This window comes from Gekko japonicus, unplaced genomic scaffold (genome assembly GCF_001447785.1).
Source record: "Gekko japonicus isolate JY-2015 unplaced genomic scaffold, Gekko_japonicus_V1.1 scaffold277, whole genome shotgun sequence".
NCBI lineage: Eukaryota > Metazoa > Chordata > Lepidosauria > Squamata > Gekkonidae > Gekko > Gekko japonicus.
The window spans coordinates 1,207,813-1,227,115 of record NW_015168055.1 but is presented as its reverse complement, the minus strand read 5'-3'; the positions used below and the strand labels follow the sequence as shown (position 1 = coordinate 1,227,115).

The 19,303-nt window shown below is 44.0% G+C and overlaps 1 protein-coding gene across 3 annotated transcripts in view; it reads left to right on the top strand.

Annotated features, from left to right (window-relative positions):
• ITGB4 (integrin subunit beta 4) overlaps positions 1-19,303 on the top strand; it is a 127,477-nt gene that overhangs the window by 26,963 nt on the left and 81,211 nt on the right. For all 3 annotated transcript variants that reach the window (XM_015414478.1, XM_015414477.1, XM_015414476.1), the window contains exons 2-9: positions 4,678-4,754; positions 5,953-6,044; positions 6,791-6,873; positions 9,877-9,978; positions 11,274-11,478; positions 12,294-12,390; positions 15,861-16,032; positions 16,706-16,966. In XM_015414478.1, coding sequence (XP_015269964.1) covers positions 5,960-6,044; positions 6,791-6,873; positions 9,877-9,978; positions 11,274-11,478; positions 12,294-12,390; positions 15,861-16,032; positions 16,706-16,966 — 1,005 coding nt within the window. In that variant the 5' untranslated portion in view covers positions 4,678-4,754; positions 5,953-5,959. The remainder of the gene's footprint in view (positions 1-4,677; positions 4,755-5,952; positions 6,045-6,790; positions 6,874-9,876; positions 9,979-11,273; positions 11,479-12,293; positions 12,391-15,860; positions 16,033-16,705; positions 16,967-19,303) is intronic.

The following is a 19,303-nucleotide window of genomic DNA, read 5'->3' as shown; positions in this document are numbered from 1 at the left end:
ATATTACAGCACTTCTCTCAGCTGCAGTTGAATCTGTCTTCCTCTTGGCCTTGCAATGACAGATGTGCATAACAACAAATCAAATGCTGACTCAACCCTCATTCTTGCTTCTCTCCACGTGCCTCCTTTTCAAACCATCATATGAACATACATCAGATATCTGTGCATTTGTCACTGTATTAATTTTAAAAAAAACACTATGAAAGTGCTCTGGGGTTATGGGGGAGGTTTCTTGGTGACCTCATGAGACCAGAGCTCCACATGACTGGTTTCTGTGGTTCCATTTTTTATATCTAAGCCTTGCAGAGGAAAACTCCGAATTTAAATTGAATGTTGTACAAGCACTTTAAAAATGTAATATCTGTTTTCATCCTGAAGTTTTTCTGGGTTTACACTACCTAACTCTACTCAGTTCCAAAGATGGCAGAGCATACACTTTGCATATTCTCAGGCTCAGTACCTGATATCTGAGATCTTGAAGAACAAAACTTTGAAAAACTTTGTAGAATGCCTCTGACACCCAAGGCACTGGCATTTCACTGGTGTGACAATGTATGCCAAACCCTCAGATTTTCATAACGATTTCCATTGTGTCTCAGTGTTGGTCAGTCATTGAATTGCTTCTTTACCTGTTGAGCACTGTGTCTTTCAATCAAACCCTTACTGAAACTGAAAGACAGTGAGAGAAGTTCCATGTAATAAATATTGATAAGGAAATAAATGAGGACTGAGAAGGTGTTTCAAGAATAATCAAAGGCTGATAGGAACTCAAACTACTTTAACCATTTCTGAATACCCCTAAACATAAAAATTAATCTTTGCACTTCATAAAATAGTTTGAGAAAACATTGGTCAGAGGATATGCAAGCAACCTAGGAAATAATTAGGGAAATGTGTTGGTAGGAAACTTTAAGGGGTTTAATTTCCTCACTGTTACATGGTCTGTTAGGAGCTGCGGTGGCTCAAGTGGTTAAGACACTGAACTGCAGGCTGTGGAAGGTCGGTAGTTCAGCAGTTTGAGACCCGGGTGCCGCATGACGGAGTGAGCTCCCGTCTCTAGTTCCAGCTCCTGCCAACCTAGCAGTTCGAAAGCAAGAAATTGCAAGTAGATAAATAGGTACCACTTCAGTGGGAAGGTAACAGCGTTCTGTGCGCCTTGGTGTTTAGTCATGCTGGCCACATGACCACAGAAACGTCTTCGGACAGCGCTGGCTCTTTGGCTTTGAAACGGAGATGAGCACCGCAACCCTAGAGTCGGACTCGACTGGCTTTCAAGCAAGGAAACATTTACCTTTACTTACATGGTCTGTTGCAGTCAGTAAAAGCATACCTATATTACAAAAGTATTATTAATGAATTCTAGAGAGAGTGAAGCCAGGGGTATGTTTCTACACAGTATGCAGCTGCTGTGGATAGTTTCACCTTCAGTACTATTGCTCTGCTGTATGCATAAAGTATCCACTAATTGCAAATGACTGCAAATTAGTCAGTGAAAGCTTATGCAAAACCGTGGCTTTATTACCCAGCTACTCTATATATAATATTCATATAAGTCCAGAAACATACCACCTTAATTACAGAAGAACCTTGCTGAGCTGCAAAATTAAAATTGAAGGGTTAGACACAACCACTTCTGTTCATGAAGTATAATTTTCCTCCCCCTGCCTTCCTCCAGCATCCTAAAATGCCCTCTCCTCAACTATGTTCCTTTCTCTGGATTTTGGAGGATATTTGGGGTTCCTACAGGTAGGGGAAGGCAGGAACATTTTTTTTTTTATGGGCCCAGAACACTTTCTTGGTCTGTGTCTCCTTCTGCATGGAGGATCTGCTGTGCACTGGCTCACAAAATGGAGCAGGGTTTCATCCTCCACCTGTGCACCTTCCATCACATTCTGTGGTTTCCAGAGGTTTGCTTCCAGAAATATCAGAGAAAGTGAGTTTTCCCACTTGGTACAGATTTCTGAACCAGCATAATTTCCCCTGCCTCTACCTCAATACCTGTCGTTCTCTCCCCTCCCTTTCAATTCTGGTGAGCTTCTTGCCTTTTAAAAGGTAGCAGCAATACACCTTCTACTGATTTTTTAAGAAGGCAAAAAGCCCTTCAGCAACACACGGTGGGGGGGAAATTGCAGGTACAAGGGGATAAGGAGGAAAGAATGGAAAATTTCACAGTGTGGACATTCCGTTGTTGCTTTGAATGCCTCTGCATTTGCAGCAGCGATGACTCCACAATGGGGAATTGTCCCTATGTGGAAGCAACCCCTCATTTGCTTCCTGTACAAAACATTCCACAATATGAAGAAAAAAGTGGTAATTTAAGATGATCTCCCCTCCTCGATGTGACCCTTTGTGGAGTGATGCAGTCTGCAAACTCTTCTGCAGAAGATAACTCACTTATCAAATATTATTTGTGTTTATACATTTTCAAAATGCTTTGAGAACCAACCTGGTGACAGTGCAGAGTATAAATATTTTCAATACAGAAAGTGGCTGACAATGTTTTTTAAGTGTTCTGTAACAGCACACATGTCAATCATAGGAAAAAAAGAGCTTCATCACAGATTTAAGTTCACATTCTGCTTTCTTTTTTTACATTGATAGCAATTTCTAATTGGGAATTTCCAGCAGCATGTTGAGATATGTTATAATTAGATAGAATCTTGAAAAGATGTGGCACACAGGGAAAAACACTGCCTTGGTGGTTCAACATTTTATAACCAACTTCACACCACAGAATGTAAAGGATGTAAACACTAAAATTGGTAGAGGCCTATGAGCCTAATATTCAAGAACCTGTCACAGGCTCTAAAGCGTGACTTCCTGTGGAAACCTGGCATTTTTCATGCCCCTCCCAACATTTTTTTTTTGGGCTTGTGCCTTTCTGGAAACTGTTAGCACAATAGGAAATGGATGAAAGGAGGGGCTTGTTTTGAGCGTTACCTTGTTTTTCTTCTCCACAGTCTCTCGTAAATCTAGTAGGCCCCCACGTCAGGAAAAGGAGGTGCTTATTCTCACTGTGAATCATGTACACAAAGAGCTTCCTGCCTTGAATTAGCAAAGGTCTGTCCCAATGCAGCTCCACCAGCCACTGATAAACAGTATATATAATAGAAGTCCCACAGTGCTGAGTTCTTTCTTCCTCAGCCAGGCCAAACTTTTTAAATCTCTGCTGTTCCAAGAAGTACATTCCTGGTTTTGCACATGATTTGTATTCTTTATGTTTGCTTTTCCTTTGGTCAAGTTTGATAATGACTCTCTCCCCCTCCTATGAGGCATCCTAAATGATTTTATTGCAATTATAGTAAGGTTAATAAAGGTCAGGCTTGCTAGTTCAAGGTAAAGCAAATTCCTCAGCTTCTTTGCAATCAAAGATAAGCAAAATTACCTTTAGGGAGTTAAAGCACTGTTCCTTGCAAAACTCACAGGCTATCTCCAGAAGCTAGACTGAAGCGGAGCTTCTCTGAGAACATGATTCAGGATTTGGGGCCCGTTGGTGGTGATTCTTTGCTTGGACTTTCCTTATTCAGATCATTGCTGCTGGGGTTTTTCATGCGTTTCCTCAAAGACAAAACTCCCTGCATGCTGGAAAGCTACATGGCAAGGAGATAAGTTCAGTCTAGACTTGTTCCTGAAACACTCATTTTCTATGTGAACGGTTTTGTTCAGGAGGAGGAAACATTTAAATATGCAAACCCCCCACTACAGCGTTCAGGGTACTGTGAGGAAGGCACCTGTGGGTCTGTTTTACAGATTGGCCTTCATGTGATTTTTTTGAGTTAATTGCATCCCCTCCCCCCACGTACTATTGCTACTGCAGAAATCATGGTTGCTTCAAACACAGCATCTCCTTGGTTGATCACCATTCCACATATAAGAACATAAAAAGAGCCATGATGGACCAGACTAGTGGTCCATATAGTCCAACATATTGTTTCACACAACAGCCAAACCAAACAAGAGCTATGAAGGGCCAGCAAAGGGGTCAAGGGCTTCCTCTGCTGTTGCTTCCTCCAGATATGAAGGTTACCGTTGGCCGCCATGATTAGTACCCACTGATGAACCTATTCTCCAAGAATCTGTCTACGTTAGAACCTGGTTCCATCACTTCTATAACACAATAATAATATGGAGATCTGTGACTCTGGGAATGTATTGCTGCAAGACCCCAATTTTTATTGACCATGGAATCAGCAATTTTTTGCAATGTAAAATAATTAAGTGTCTAAACCATACAGTTCTGACAATAGGCTTGCAAGGGTAAAGGCATTGCCTAGGCAAATTTAAGCCTCTAAAGAGGGCCTGAGAAGGACTTCTAGTCATCAGGAATGTGGCTTAGGTATCCTATACAGCTTTTTGCCCTTAGCAGAAGCAAAAGAAGTAAAGGAAAATAAGCAAATACATACATAATCTTGAACAGGTCACAGAAGTCAGGAGGTTTGGGCACAACATTTTATATCTTTTAGGGTAGAGTTCAGGTATTCCTGTAGACATCTATAGATGGACAAGTGTTGACTCAGGATTGTTGAGGAATTCCATCACTCAGGTTTTCCCAGGTCACTTGTGTCTTCATGGAATAGTATACTCCACACCCTTCTGTGTACCAATGGTTTTTCATGATAAATTATTTCAGAATAAGAAACATCAAATCTTACTAGAGAATCATTCCCTTTCTTGCAGCTCACTTCACCTTTGCTTGATTCCTTGAACATAGATGAAAGTATCATAAAGAAGAACCTTCGTGGGTAGATCGAAAGGTACGTGTAACCCAGCCTTCTGCTTGAAAGAGCAGCTAGCCAGATGTTTCTGATGGTCGCAAGCAGGGCATGAAGGCAATATCCCTCTCCCCTCTCCCCAGTATATGCTATTCAGAGGCATACTGCTTCTGAACATGGAAATTCCATTTACCTGTTATGGATAGAAGATACTGATAGATTTCTCTATTGATACATGTCATGCTTTAAAAAAAAAACACATCCAAGTTAGTGGACATAGACTCACAGAGTTGGAAAGGGTCATGCAGGCCATCTAGTCCAACCCCCTGCTCAATGCAGGATCAGCCTAGAGCATCTGTGACAAGTGTTTGTCCAGCAGCTGCTTAAAGACTGCCAGTGAGGGGGAGCTCACCACCTCCCTGGGCAGCTGATTCCACTGCTACCTTCCTGCCCTTAATTTAAACCCATTCTTGCAAGTCCTGTTCTCTGCTGCCAGCAGGAACAGCTCCCTGCCCTCCTCTAAGTGACAGCCCTTCAAGTACTTCAAGAGAGCAATCATGTCCCCCCTCAACTTCCTCTTCCCCAGACTAATCAGTCCCAAGTCCCTCAGCCTTTCCTCATAGGGCTTGGTCTCCAGGTCTAGATCGTGGTGTAGTGGGTTCCATAAGTATGTAGTGATTTAACTTTTCAGGGAGGCCTTGCTTGATAATCATGACTGTAATTCCAGATGGGTAGCTGTGTTAGTGCATAGCAGCAGAATAAAGCCAGAATCTAGTGGCACCTGAACAAAATTTATTCTAGCAAAAGCTTTCGTGAGTCAAAAGCCAGTCTTCTTAAAAGGTTTCCCTTATCACAGTGGTACTCACTCCATGGTTCATGGACAGACACACTGACAATGCCATCAAGCTAAAGAGCCATATTTACTTTCATCTTTGGCATGATGCGTGCACCTCAGGAGCCTCATAGCTTACCCATTCCTCTTGCAGTGGCTGTTTCAAGGTGGAAACCACCTGCTAACCACAAGCCCCACTGAGCCCGGGCTTTGCCTACTTTCCTGAAACATGGGGCAGATGCCACATTAGGTGGGCAGAAGTGCCACATGTGGCTCTCAAGCCACACGGTGAATATTGCTGCCTTATTATATATCATCTACTGGAGCGATTATTGCTCAGAGTGTGTTAATGGCAATTTGTTTGCTTATTTGTGTTTTTTTCTGACTCTGCTGGTGTTTGCATTTCAGAAGCAGAATGGCCAAGCTACTCCAAAAGTCATTGCCTTGGCTACTTCTGTTGTCACTGCCTTATACCATGCGCTTGAGCCAAGGAAACAGAAGTAAGTTCAGCACCCCTACTTCCAAAGAATGCTAAAATATACCATTGTTTTGAAAGTACTGGTAGAGAAACTGGTGGTACAACTTTATGCTGGTACTTTATGCCCCACTGGAAAGGTGATGATTTAGTAATTTCTTATGACAGGAAGGGAAAAACTTGTCTGTGGTAGTAATGGCTCCCTTGCCATTATAGTACTGGATCAGTTGGCAGAATGCTCTGGCATGTACTTCACCCAAGTTCGAAAGCACTTTGTATGTTAAGTGCAATGGGAGTGACGCAGGGCTCTTTTTGTAGAAAAAGCCCAGCAGGAACTCATTAGCATAATAGGCCACACCCAACAGCAGGAACTCATTAGCATATTGGGCCACACCCCTGACAGCACAGCTCATTAGCACATTAGGCCACACCCACACATTACCAGAAGTGTGGTTATCCAGCCACACCCACCTTTGCTTGTTATTCTGTTTACCTTGTTTGTTGTCAAAACCCAAGGCCTTTTTTGTAGCAGGAACTCCTTTACATGTTAGGCCACACACCCCTAATGTAGCCAATCCTAATGAGTTTCTGCTGTTGGGTGTGGCCTATTATGCTAATGAGTTCCTGCTGGGCGTGGCCAACTTGGGAGCCAGCCGGAACTCTGTTCCTGTGTGTTCCTGCCCAAAAATAGCCCTGGGAGTGAGGACAGACCTTCCATGCTCCCTTTCATGTCCATTCCCATATGTCTGACATGTTGCTTTTGTCTCCTAGTTAATCGCTGTGTGGCTTCCAGGGCAAAAAGCTGCACTGAATGTATCCGAGTGAACAAGGACTGTTCTTTTTGCACTGATGAGGTAGGAACTTCTCTTTCACTGAGCATGGGCTTCATACCCATATGTCTCAGCACCAAACTTAACCGAGTTTTGGACACATGCACATAGCTCTTTTTTCTGTACCATGGTTGCAATATTGATCATGATTACACAGGGGATTTGTTTTATGCTGCTGTCCTCATGAGGGCCCTGCCCACTCTAGCAAGTCAGTCCCCGCTTGTATCTCTTCAGCAGGGGGTTTATTTTTTATTTATTTATGTATTTTTTGCATTTATATCCCACTCATCCTGTAGACGGGCTCATGGCGGGTTACAACATTTCAATAAATACAATAAAATTTAAAACACATTATAAACATATAAAATCAATAATCAATAACATCAATAATCACAGCTTGCTGTAGGGAGAAACCAGCCTATTGAGGTAGATAAATATGGCCGGTTATCAGTGGGTGGGAGACAGTAACCTCGGGGGGGGGGAGTGTGGACGCCCACTGCCTCAGCCAAAGGCCTGGCAGAACACCCCATCTTGCAGGCCCTGTGGAATTGAATGAGATCCCGCAGGGCCCTGATCTCAATGGGGAGCATGTTCCACCAGGCAGGGGCCAGGGCAGAAAGAGCCCTGGACCTGGTCGAGGCTAGGCGGGCGTCCTTTGGGCCAGGGATCACCAGGAGATGTTGACTATGTGTGTAATCTCTAGATCTCTTGCTTTTATTTACTTATAGTCCACCTTCCTGAGTGAGACATAGATTACATGGTGTAACACACTGTAATCAAATGGCATGAGATCTAAGAATCAATGCAATAAGACTAGCATTAGAAACAGCACAAGAAAGTATCAGACATGATATGTCAAGCAATGCACAGAAACAAATTACAAAAGCAGAAAACAGTGCAGTAAGAGCAGGATAATAACAACAAACAAATAATGGCTGCGGTCACACGGAGCATTAGCCACGCTACAGAGACGGAAAATAGGCGGATTTTCTGGGCGCGATCAAACCGCAACATCTGGGAAGCTTAGAGCTCCCGTGGCTAACCCGAGGCTTCCCGCCGAAGATGCACCATAAAAAACTAGTACCTCCGAGGTACTAGTTTCCAGAAACCGCGAGGCAAGGGCGGGCGTCTGATCACGTTTCTAGTGGTAGCTCATGGCATCCGGCACCCGCTCATGTCCCATCGCGAAAAGTCCCCCCCCCAAGTCTCCACAGGATGCGCACAAGCACCCAACGGTGCTTGCGCATGAAGAGGACAGCGAAAGTTCTGTTGCTGCGCAGAATCGTGCATGCCGTTGAACGCGAAACCAAAAGTTCCACTCCTCTGTCCTTCGGCTTAAAAGAAAATAAATGACCCCGTTTGCCACGGCGGCAGCGCCTAGCCATTGCTGGTGTGATCGCGCCACGCTGCTTCTTTGCCATGCTGCAGGATCGTTGTGTGATCGCCACCCTCATTTACCCGCCAGTGCCAAGGGAAGGACCCGTGGTGTGCTGCCGGCGCGTCTGATCGCGTAATCATGGATCAAACTGCGCCGGGGCAATTAGCCACGCCTCCCCCCTGTGATATCCGGCCCGTGTGACCGGGGCCAATATATAGCATTCCGAGGAAGGTGAACTGGGGTCCTTTCCCAGCTCCTGCTCATATTTTGTATCCTCAGTGAAGGAATAAGCGTGAAGCTGTGCCACAGCCATGGCCGACCAAAACCGTTAAGCAAAACACTGGAGTCAGAAAAAGCTTTCAGCCGTCTCTCCAATACCAGCAACGTTGTCAACTCCAACAATGCTGTTAAATTTATTTCTGTTTCACATGCTTAGGCTGGTTCACTCCTCCATGTCCATCACTTAATAACTGTAGTACCAAGTGCTGATTTGCATGTGTGAATGAGCCCTCAGAAATATAATGCCACAAACAAGAACTTTCATCACTTCAAACATCATACAGTTTGGTGGCATAGGTCATACATTCAGCTATCACTCGTCAAGTGTACAACAGTAATCAAGGGCGGGTACACAATGCATACATATTACTTGGTTACTCTACATTTCATTTGTCTGCTTATTTATGTTTGTACATAGGATTTGTATCGCACCTTTCGGTTCTAAAAGAATACACAAAATGGTGCTGGTGGATTTAGTATCTACCTTTGATGAATGGCAGCAGGACGTATTGTTTTGTTTGGTTGTTTCATGTGTTTGTAAACCACCTCTCAACACAAAATTCTCCAGGCAGCATACAATAAAATCTGAAGCCACAGGTTGAATCCTAGCAGCTTTTCCATGGTGGAAGCAGGTTATCCCCCACCTTCCCCTTCCTTTAACAGCTTCTTTTGGCACCCCCTCCCCCAAGTTTATGCCAGGGATTAAAAGATCCACATGGTCAAAAAGATATGAGGAGGAAACTAAGTGAGATCAAGCCTCCTGCTTGCATCAGTTGAAAACTGGTAGGATCCAGCACAAGAGCAATAAAAACAATAACTTTCAACAATTAAACTGATATCCAAGTAGAGAGAAAAGAAGGATTAATAAGCACAATTTTCACCTGGTGCCTAAAATCCAAGAGAATGCTCCCATCAAACAAATGAGGGGCAAGAGATCCCGTAAACAGGGTGCCAGAACAGAGAAGCCCCTGCCACAGAGCCCCATTTGTAGAAGGGGTAGGAGAGCTGATTTTGCCTGATTTGCCCTCCTCACTGCAATCTCCTGAGCCACATGGTTTTTGTCCATGTGGGTTCTGTAACCCTAGATGTCATCTTTCCATGGGTTGAAAGAAACATGGTGAAAAATTGGATCTACACTGCCACTGGGTGGTATACAACCCATTATATTTTGCCTTCTTAATGTCTACATACCTACTTCTAAGTTGCAACTAAAGCTAGCTAACTAGATGTAAGTCATAATTTTTCAAGGAGTGACCCCCTAGCCTAATACTGGAACAAGAGAGCAATTATCCCTGGCAAATGTTGCAAAACATATTTTTAAAATATATTTTAAACATGACATACTTTTTATCCCACTTATCTTCTCTCAGAACTTCAAAGAGTCCCGCTGTGATTTCAGAGAGACACTAGTGAGGTATGGCTGCAGTGAGCGCAACATTGTGGTCATGAAAGGAGAAATACTGTCACTAAAGGTGAGAGAAAGTCCTGATACATAGATCCATAGGATTTAGCCATGTTAGTCTGTTGCTGTAAAATAGTAAAAAGCCCAGTAGCACCTTTAAGACTAACAAACTTTATTGTAGCATACAATAAAGTTTGTTAGTCTTAAAGGTGCTACTGGGCTTTTTACTATTCTGATATATAGTTAACAAATAACTAGCTAGCAAGTATCTGGCTGGCAAATATATAGTTAGGCTATATTTGGGCAATTTGCCTCGTGTCTGAAGTCAATTGGCCATTCCCAGGGTTAGGATTTAGAACTGTTCATCAAGAGTTCTTGTGCTTTTCCTGTGAGCCTTCATGCAAACAGACAGGGAACACTTAATGTATAACTGAACACATGTGAGGCTACCTTATACTGAATCAGACCCTTGGTCCATCAAGGTCAGTATTGTCTACTCAGACTGGCAGCAGCCTGGTCCTTTTAACTGGATATGCCAGGGATTGGACCTAGAACCTTCTGTGAAGAAATGTATTCTTCCTTTGGAGGTTTGAAATGAGCAAAATCTTCGCTCTGAGTTTTAAAAGTTTTTTCCTCTGGGCAGAAATCAGGCAGGGAGGAGGAAGTCAGTCAATGGCTTTCCAGGCTCACCTCAGCTACCTCTTAAGAAATACTAATAGGTCTAGCTAAAGACAATAGGAAGGTCCAGTGTGTGTCCCCCACTCCAAGCAGGGAACAGAGATTTAAAGGAATTAAATACTAGAGAGACTGCAGAAAGGAAATTTCTGGAGACATCAGGAAAAGCTTCTTTGACCTGGCCTGACCGGGTCAGTGAGAGGGGGAAAGGGAGAAGATAAAACTCCTGAAAGCAAGGAGGAGGGGCTCTTTTGTGCTGGGTACATCAGAGCAGACAGAACTCTTACCTGAGGTCTGAAGGAGGCAGCCTTTAACCATGTGTTGGCCAGGACAGCTGAAGAAAGCTTCAAGGTAATGGTAACTCTGTAGAGATCTGTAACTTCCTAGGCTAAGAAGCCCATCTTATATTTTAGCATCTGATAGGGCATGCATAGAGAGAGGGGCAGAGGAATTGCATTTTACCTATTTCTTTTGAATCCCTTGTTCAATCTGGTGTTGGGAAAGTCTTGGAGGACAGGGTGGAACAGGGCCTGCATGCCAGAACAGGCCCTTTCCACCACACCTTCTGCATGCCAAGCCTGTGCTCTACCACTGTTGGGAACTGTCTCCTGCACCTGTCTCATATTAAAACCAATATGAAATATAATTGTAAAACCTCTGACTGAAGAATACTGGTGTTTCTCCTGGCAGGAATTTAGAATTGATACCTCTCTGAAGAGAACACAGGTATCCCCACAACAGATGTCTATGAAATTGCGAGCTGGTGAGGAAGTGAGTTTTCAAATGGATGTGTTTGAGCCGCTTGACTCTCCTTTGGACCTCTACATTCTCATGGACTTCTCCTATTCTATGTCTGATGATTTGGACAACCTTAAAAAAATGGGCCAGCAACTGGGTAAGAACAAAAATGGTAAATGAGACAAATGGAGAGGAAAAATAGAATTTTATTAATAGACTGCCAACTCCCAAGGCAGATGGCAAAGAAGAAATAGGGTATCAGGACTGGGGATATGCATTAGTTAATACAGCAAAGTTGCTCAGTCATAGAAGCATGGTATTGTGTGCAGAAAATAAACGCCAAGTGAGCATATTGCAGAAAGGTAAAACTTATATTTATTGAGGTAGATTTAATTCACATCCATGTTGCAGTGAAATGAGAGAAAGAAGCCTAATCTAACAAATACTATTTCCTATTAAGAGTGGCCAGCTACTCCAGCATCATGTGCGTGCAAATAAGATGGTGTGGCTTCCACAGGAGCAACCTATAGATGTGTCCTGCTCCTTGCAGGTCCACGAGGACAGAGAGGACAAAAGGCCCAAGAAGAGAAGGAAGAGTCCGATAGAAGCTCCCAGGTTAAGACAAAGAGAAGCATCCCATTCATTAATAACACAACACATATAGACATCAATGTAGTATCCCTCCTAATCACCATACTGAAGATACCCAAGAGCAGCACCAAAGCTATGTGTTTGGCTACTGGTATATGCTTATTTAAAAAGTCCTTGACATTCACTGCTAATCCACTCCTATGCAGTAGTGAATTTCAAAAAAAGAAAGGCTGCTATAAGCCTTGTTTTCTTCTGGGAACGAGTGACCTCATCGTGCTCACCTGAGGCATGACATTCAGGGGAAAGGTGTGCTAGGAAGAGAGAACTTAAACCAGCTTTCCCAGGGCATCTTTACTGACTTCCTCCTTTCCTTCCTCTCAGCAAACGTCTTGAGGGAGCTGACTGACAACTACACTATTGGCTTTGGGAAGTTTGTAGATAAAGTTACAGCTCCGCAAACAGACATGAGGCCTGAGAAGTAAGTGAGGCTGATGATGGGAGACATCTGGAAATGATTGGTTTTGGATCCATTGACTATTTTTTCATTGTTTTAATGGATATTATATGTGTCTTGCACTGAATTAAAAGGAGTGCTTTATCTAAACTGCTACTAATGCCTATATTATTGTCCCTACCCAAACCAATATTTTACTTTATGTTAATCCTTTCTGACTTCATCTCAGTTCAGAAAATTTGCTCATGTATGATATCTGTACTTGCATTGTTCAAACTATCGCACAATTGCACTCATATCACACGCTAGCAAGGTCATGCTCAAGATCCTACAAGCTAGGCTTCAACAGTACATGGATAGAGAACTGCCAGAAGTACAAGCTGGGTTTCGAAGAGGTAGAGGAACTAGAGATCAAATTGCCAACATTCGCTGGATTATGGAGAAAGCAAGAGAGTACCAGAAAAACATCTACTTCTGCTTCATTGACTATGCTAAAGCTTTTGACTGTGTGGATCACAACAAATTATGGCAGGTCCTTAAAGAGATGGGAGTACCAGACCACCTCACATGTCTCTTGAGAAAGCAGTATAAGGGCCAAGAAGCAACAGTTAGAACCGGATATGGAACAACTGATTGGTTTAGCATAGGAAAAGGAGTACGACAAGGATGTATATTGTCACCTTGCTTATTTAATATATATGCAGAGTACATCATGCGAAATGCTGGCCTGGATGAATCACAAGGCGGAATTAAGATTGCTGGGGAAAAGATCAACAACCTCAGATATGCTGACGATACCACTCTAATGGCAGAAAATGAAGAGGACCTAAAGAGCCTCCTGCTCAGAGTAAAAGAGGAGAGCGCAAAAATGGGCTTGAAGCTCAACATCAAAAAAACTAAGATCATGGCATCCGGCCCCATCACTCCTTGGCAAATAGAAGGGGAAGTCGTGGAAGTAGTGACAGACTTCACGTTCCTGGGATCCCAGATCACCGCAGACTGTGACAGCAGCCATGAAATTAAAAGACGCCTGCTCCTTGGGAGGAAAGCGATGGCGAACCTAAACAGCATGATAAAAAGTAGAGACATCACCCTGCCAACAAAAGTCCGCATGGTCAAAGCAATGGTATTCCCAGTAGTCATGTATGGCTGCGAGAGTTGGACTATAAGGAAGGCCGAGCGCCGAAGAATAGATTCTTTTGAACTATGGTGCTGGAGAAGACTCTTGAGAGTCCCTTGGACTGCAAAAAGATCAAATCAGTCAATCCTAAAAGAAATCAACCCTGACTGTTCCCTGGAAGGCCAGATAATGAAACTGAAGCTCAAATACTTTGGCCACCAAATGAGAAGGGAGCACTCACTGGAGAAGACCCTGATGCTGGGAAAGATTGAAGGTCAAAGAAGACGGGGACGGCAAAGGATGAGATGGTTGGACAGTGTCATCGACGCAACGAACATGAAATTGAGCCAACTTCAGAGGACAGCGGAAGACAGGAGGGCCTGGTGGGAGCCCGTCCATGGGGTCGCGAAGAGTCGGACTCGACTGTGCGACTGAACAACAACAAATTTCAATACATAGCATTTAAAGAAGCAAATCCAATTCTCTTACCCTCTCAGTCTTTACTGGACTGTATACTCTCTCTGACATACAGAGCCACCCCAGCTCCAACCCTCCCCCCCATCCTTCCAATATAATTTATAACCAGGAATCGCCATAGCCCACTGATTTTCCACCAAGTTTCTGAAATACCCACTATGTCTACCCCCCCAACACCAAGCATTCCAACTCCCCAATTTTACCTCCGACACTTCTAGCATTTGTATATAAACACCTATAATTTCCCATACATATTAAGCCCGCAACCTTCCTCTTGCTGCCTCGAGACTTTGCCAGGCAATCCATATCATTAGGCACAGTCTCAGTGGACAATTCTAATTCATTTCCTTGTAGAAAAGTAACAGCTACCCCTTCATCTCTTTGAGATGAGCCATCCTGAACCAGAGACTTTTCATCTCCTGTTGACTTTCCCGCAATATTCAGTTTAAAAAACTGCTCTGCCACCTTTTTGATTTTAAGTGCCAGCAGCCTGGCTCCTTCTCAGGACAAGGGGAGACCATCTCTTTTGTACAAAAAGCATCCCAGTGCCTAACAAACTTGAACCCTTCCCCCCTACACCATTGTCTCATCCATGCATTGAGACTCCTGATCTGTGCCTGTCTCTCCGGTCCTGCACATGGAACAGGTAGCACTTCTGAGAAGGCTACCTTGGAGGTCCTGGCCTTTTCCTGCCTAGCAGCCTAAATTTTTCCTCCAGGACCTCACAACTGCATTTCCTCACATAGTTGGTGCCATCATGTACCATGACCACTGGTTCCTCCTCAGCACTATCTACCAGCCTATCTACAACATATGTAATGTCCGCTACCTTCACACCAGGCAGGCAAGTCACCATATGGTCAGTATGCAGGTTCGCCACCCAGCTGTCTACCTGCCTAATGATCGAATCACTAACTACCCCCTCCCTGCCTGCCAAGGGATGGTTCCTTGGTGTGAAAGGATACTCATTCACCAGCTGAAGAAGAGGTCCCTTTTGAGGGCACATTCCCCTTATCCTCAGCACGGTGTCCTGCTTCTCTTGACCCTCCTGCTCCCTGACAGCAGTGGGGCTGCCATATTCAGAGTGGGACATATCTAACAAGTGCCTGAGAGTCTTCTCCATGTGCCTGACTGTCTGTGCTTCTCCAGGTCAGCCACCTTGGCCTCAAGGGAGCAAACTCATTCCCTGAGAACCAGGAACTCCTTGCACTGAGCATACACCCAAGACTTCTGTCCAGTGGTCAATAGTCATACATGTGACACTCCGTGCAAAACCCCCTGCTGGCATTCTGGCTTAATAATTGCTTTTAAATTAATAATTATACATAATCCCCCTTTTAAAACCCTTTGTATTTCAGTGGTTTTCCTTGTAGAAGTCTACTTGCCTTACTGGGAACACAAGGAGACTAGGGCCCTGGCTTTCTGGCTCTTCCTGAGCTTCCTACAGAGCCCCTAGGTCAAGAGCCACAGGCAAGGAGCCTCTGGCGAGGTGCTGCCTTAAATAGAAGCCTCACGCAACAGAGGGCAGGGCCAGGAGCTATTCAAATTCATCCAGGCAATCCAATTACAGTCAAACAATGAGCCTTTCTCGCCCTATCTCAAGCAGCCAGGACTCTGCAACAACTCAAAACTCACCCACACACTCCCAAACACAGTCCTCCCACCCAGTACCTTCAGCTAAATCACCTTAGCTGAAAGCAAATAAAAATCACAAAAGTGGGGGTTCCCTTGACCCCCATCCCCAACAGGGGTCTGGAAATCCTATGCATTTCTACAGTCATGCTATTGAACCATTATGGAAGATGACCAGTATTTTTCCATACTAGATACAGCTTCAGTGTTTCTGATAATAGTTTATTACAACTGAACAGCTGCCTTGTTCTCCTTATGCCTTCAGGCTGCGTGAGCCCTGGACCAATGCTGACCCTCCCTTCTCCTTTAAGAATGTCATCCGTCTTACCCACAATATTGATAAATTCAGCCAAGAGTTAATGACAGAACGGATATCTGGCAACTTGGATGCTCCAGAAGGTGGTTTTGATGCCATACTGCAAGCAGCTGTTTGCAAGGTGAGCACAGAAGAAGCTATAGAGGGTATAGATCCTAGTGAGCGTTAGGTTATATCCTTTGGTTATATCCTTTCTTTGCCTCACTGCCTTTGGAGTTTGATGAGTGGCTATCTAGGCCAGGGCTTTTCTTTAATAGATAATAAATGGTGGTTTGTTAAGAAGATGGATGAGCTTTGGAATCAGATTAGAGGTTATTGGATATAGATAGAGCTAGTATGTACTTTGATTAGCCACTGAAGGAGACAGAGAGCTAAAAATAAATGGTTAGGTAAAGGTACCCAAATACTGAAGCAGAGCACATAGTCAGTTCAGAGAGCGGCAGCTTGTCAACAGCTAGGAGATAAGAGCTAAGGAGACAAGATAAGGGAGAAGTGTTCTAGCACTGTCAATGTGAGCACAGGAACAGTAAATGAAGTTCACATTCTTCTCAACTAAACTTGGGCAAGGCTGTACTTGGAAGTGATATCTAAGGGCTACAGGCTTTACTGACCCTGTTGGTAGTATGATAACAGCAGTAACTGCCATATGTACCATGGAGTGAGTAGCTGTAGCACCCTCTCCAAAAAGTCACATGCAGAGCTCTTGAGCTGCTTTTGGACTTCTGGCTAACTCACTTAATCCTTCTGAGCCTATGAAATACCTTCTACAGCCTTGTCTTTCTGTATGCCAATAGGATATCGGCTGGCGGGAAGACAGCACTCATCTTCTGGTGTTCTCTACGGAGTCTGCCTTCCATTATGAAGCTGATGGTGCCAATGTCCTTGCCGGAATTCTGAGGAGGAACGATGAACAGTGCCACCTGACCTCAGCAGGCACTTACACCTTTGACACCAGGCAGGATTACCCCTCTGTGCCTACCCTCGTGCGACTGCTGGGACGACACAACATCATCCCCATATTTGCTGTCACCAACCATTCCTACGACTACTATGAGGTGAATAGTGTCACCAGACAAGGAAGGGTTCATCTTTCATTAAGGCAGCCAACAGGGGCATGGACTGGGAAGAGGCTGTGTCCTAAACAGTAGGGGTGGGGTGAACTGGTACAAATGTATTTTCAGAAAATGTCCGTCTGAGAAGGCTTCAGCAGAAGAATGTTAATTGCACTCTTGGAATCTTCTTAGTCATCACATCTGAATACTGGCACTTAGACATTTTCACTGTCTCCTTTAGCATGTGGCCTAATTTGCTATCTTGAGCTACCTTGGAGTCCTCACTAACCAGACAAGATGCTGAGTAGGGCTGCCAAGTGGGAGCGGGGGCGGGTAAACCCCCGCTTTGGAGGCCCGATTGCCGCCGCCGCGGAATCAGGCCCCAGGGGGAACTTGCCCCCCCCCGAAGCGCAGTGTGGCTGCGTCACCAGAGGTGACGCAACCACGTCAATCACGTTGGGGGCGTGGCCCCGATCATCGGAGGGAAAACTCTATGGTTTTCCCTCCGACGATCGGGGCCATGCCTTCAATGTGATCGACGTCACGCATCACTTCTGGTGACGTGCTGGTGGCGCGTGCACGGTTCACGCGCGCACACATAGAAGAACGGCTCCCGGAGCCCGGCGAGGCTCCCCCGCCGGTGAGACATTTTGACTTGGCAACCCTAATGCTGAGGGATCCATGACTGAAGTTTCCCAACATTTAAAATAATTAAATAATAGCTACATGTAGTCCCAATTCAAATGAGAACCATGCAGGAAGGGGAGAGGGAGCTAACTCTTTCCAATGCCACATGGTTTCACCTATCAAAACCATTTCCCCTGCATTATTACTTACATTGAAGGGGAAAAAACAGGCATCTGTAATTTTTCCTTTCCCATGCTAATAATAGCTCAGAATGGAGGATAGTTTTGATAGGCAAAACTGGGTTGAAGGATCAAATCTCCTCTCACCTCCTTGTGTGGCCTCAATTTGAACTAGAGCCACATGATGCTGCAGTTTGTTCTTTAAAAAAAAACTAGGAAGATCCAATCATCAATCACCTAGTAGCTCATCAACTGTGATCCTAAATGTGTTCTTTTTCCTAGAAACATTATTCTGTAGTTCAGTTTGGTTTTCCTGTTCTCTGTGAAACCTTATGATATGGATGATATAGGCTAATCTTTCAGGAATGTGTAGGATTTTCGGCACAGCAATATCGCATCAGTTGTGGCCCCATATTACTTCAGTTTATCCCCTGTCTTCTGAACATTATCTGGATCCATTAGTTCTCACCTCACATTTCCCCCTGTTTTCCGTGGTTCCTTTTAAAAATAACTTTATTTTTACAACATTTTTCCAATATCCATACAATAGACAACAGTTAATACAATACAAAATCAACGTATTTAGTAGGTAGTGCAGAAATCCCATCTTTTACATTGTTTACATAGTCAAAAAACACAAACCACTTTTCTAAAAATCTTTGATGTCTTGTGAGGATGTTCTGTCTTCAGTAGTTGCGTTGCTATTTTGTCCATAATCACAGTGTCCCATAACTTCGTAAACCATTGTTTTACAGTTGGATTTTTTTCTAATTTCCAAACCTGAGCTAATAATGTTTTAGCTGCTATAAGCATTAAGGAAATCAATTCTTCTGTTGTTTGGGAAAAGAGCCCTGGTTCCTTTTTAACCTGATCTTTTTCTAGCAATTGAATTTGAGCTGCATTTGTTTGCATGTGGAATGGTTCCTGGGCTGTTGTTGGTTCTTCCCACTCAGTTCCCACTGCTGCAGTAACTGTGAGTGTGGGACAAACCTGCCCTGTCCTCTCTCCCACCTCGGTAATGAGGAATTTCAATCCCTTGTTTTTGGCAATTTTTCTATTATTATTATTATTATTATTATTATTATTATTATTATTATTATTGTATTGTATTTTACTATCTCTTGATATCTCTATAAGGTGGCATAGGAGCAATCATTGCTCTTCCCAGGTGCTTGCAGCAATGGGTACCTTTATTTTTCTCTGCTCTGGAGGTGGGGTGTTGTTGTTTTTTGCTACAGCCAGTTGCTTCCTTGCACTTGCAGAAGGTACAGGCGTGCTCTTTGCTCTCTCTCTAGCCACTCAGACTTCACTCCTTGTCCTTGTCACTCATTATATGCCTCCCCCCAATTTCACCCATTGGAAGAAGGATATTTTCCTTGCATGTTGAAAAGTACGCAGACGGAGAGTGATTACAGCAAAGCGTACTTTATTCGATCAGGAACAAGACGACTTTGGCCGGCTCGCAGGCCAGCTTATATTCCCAGAGAAACCGCCACCCAAAACACTCCCCCACTTCCCGGTAGGTTATTTACAG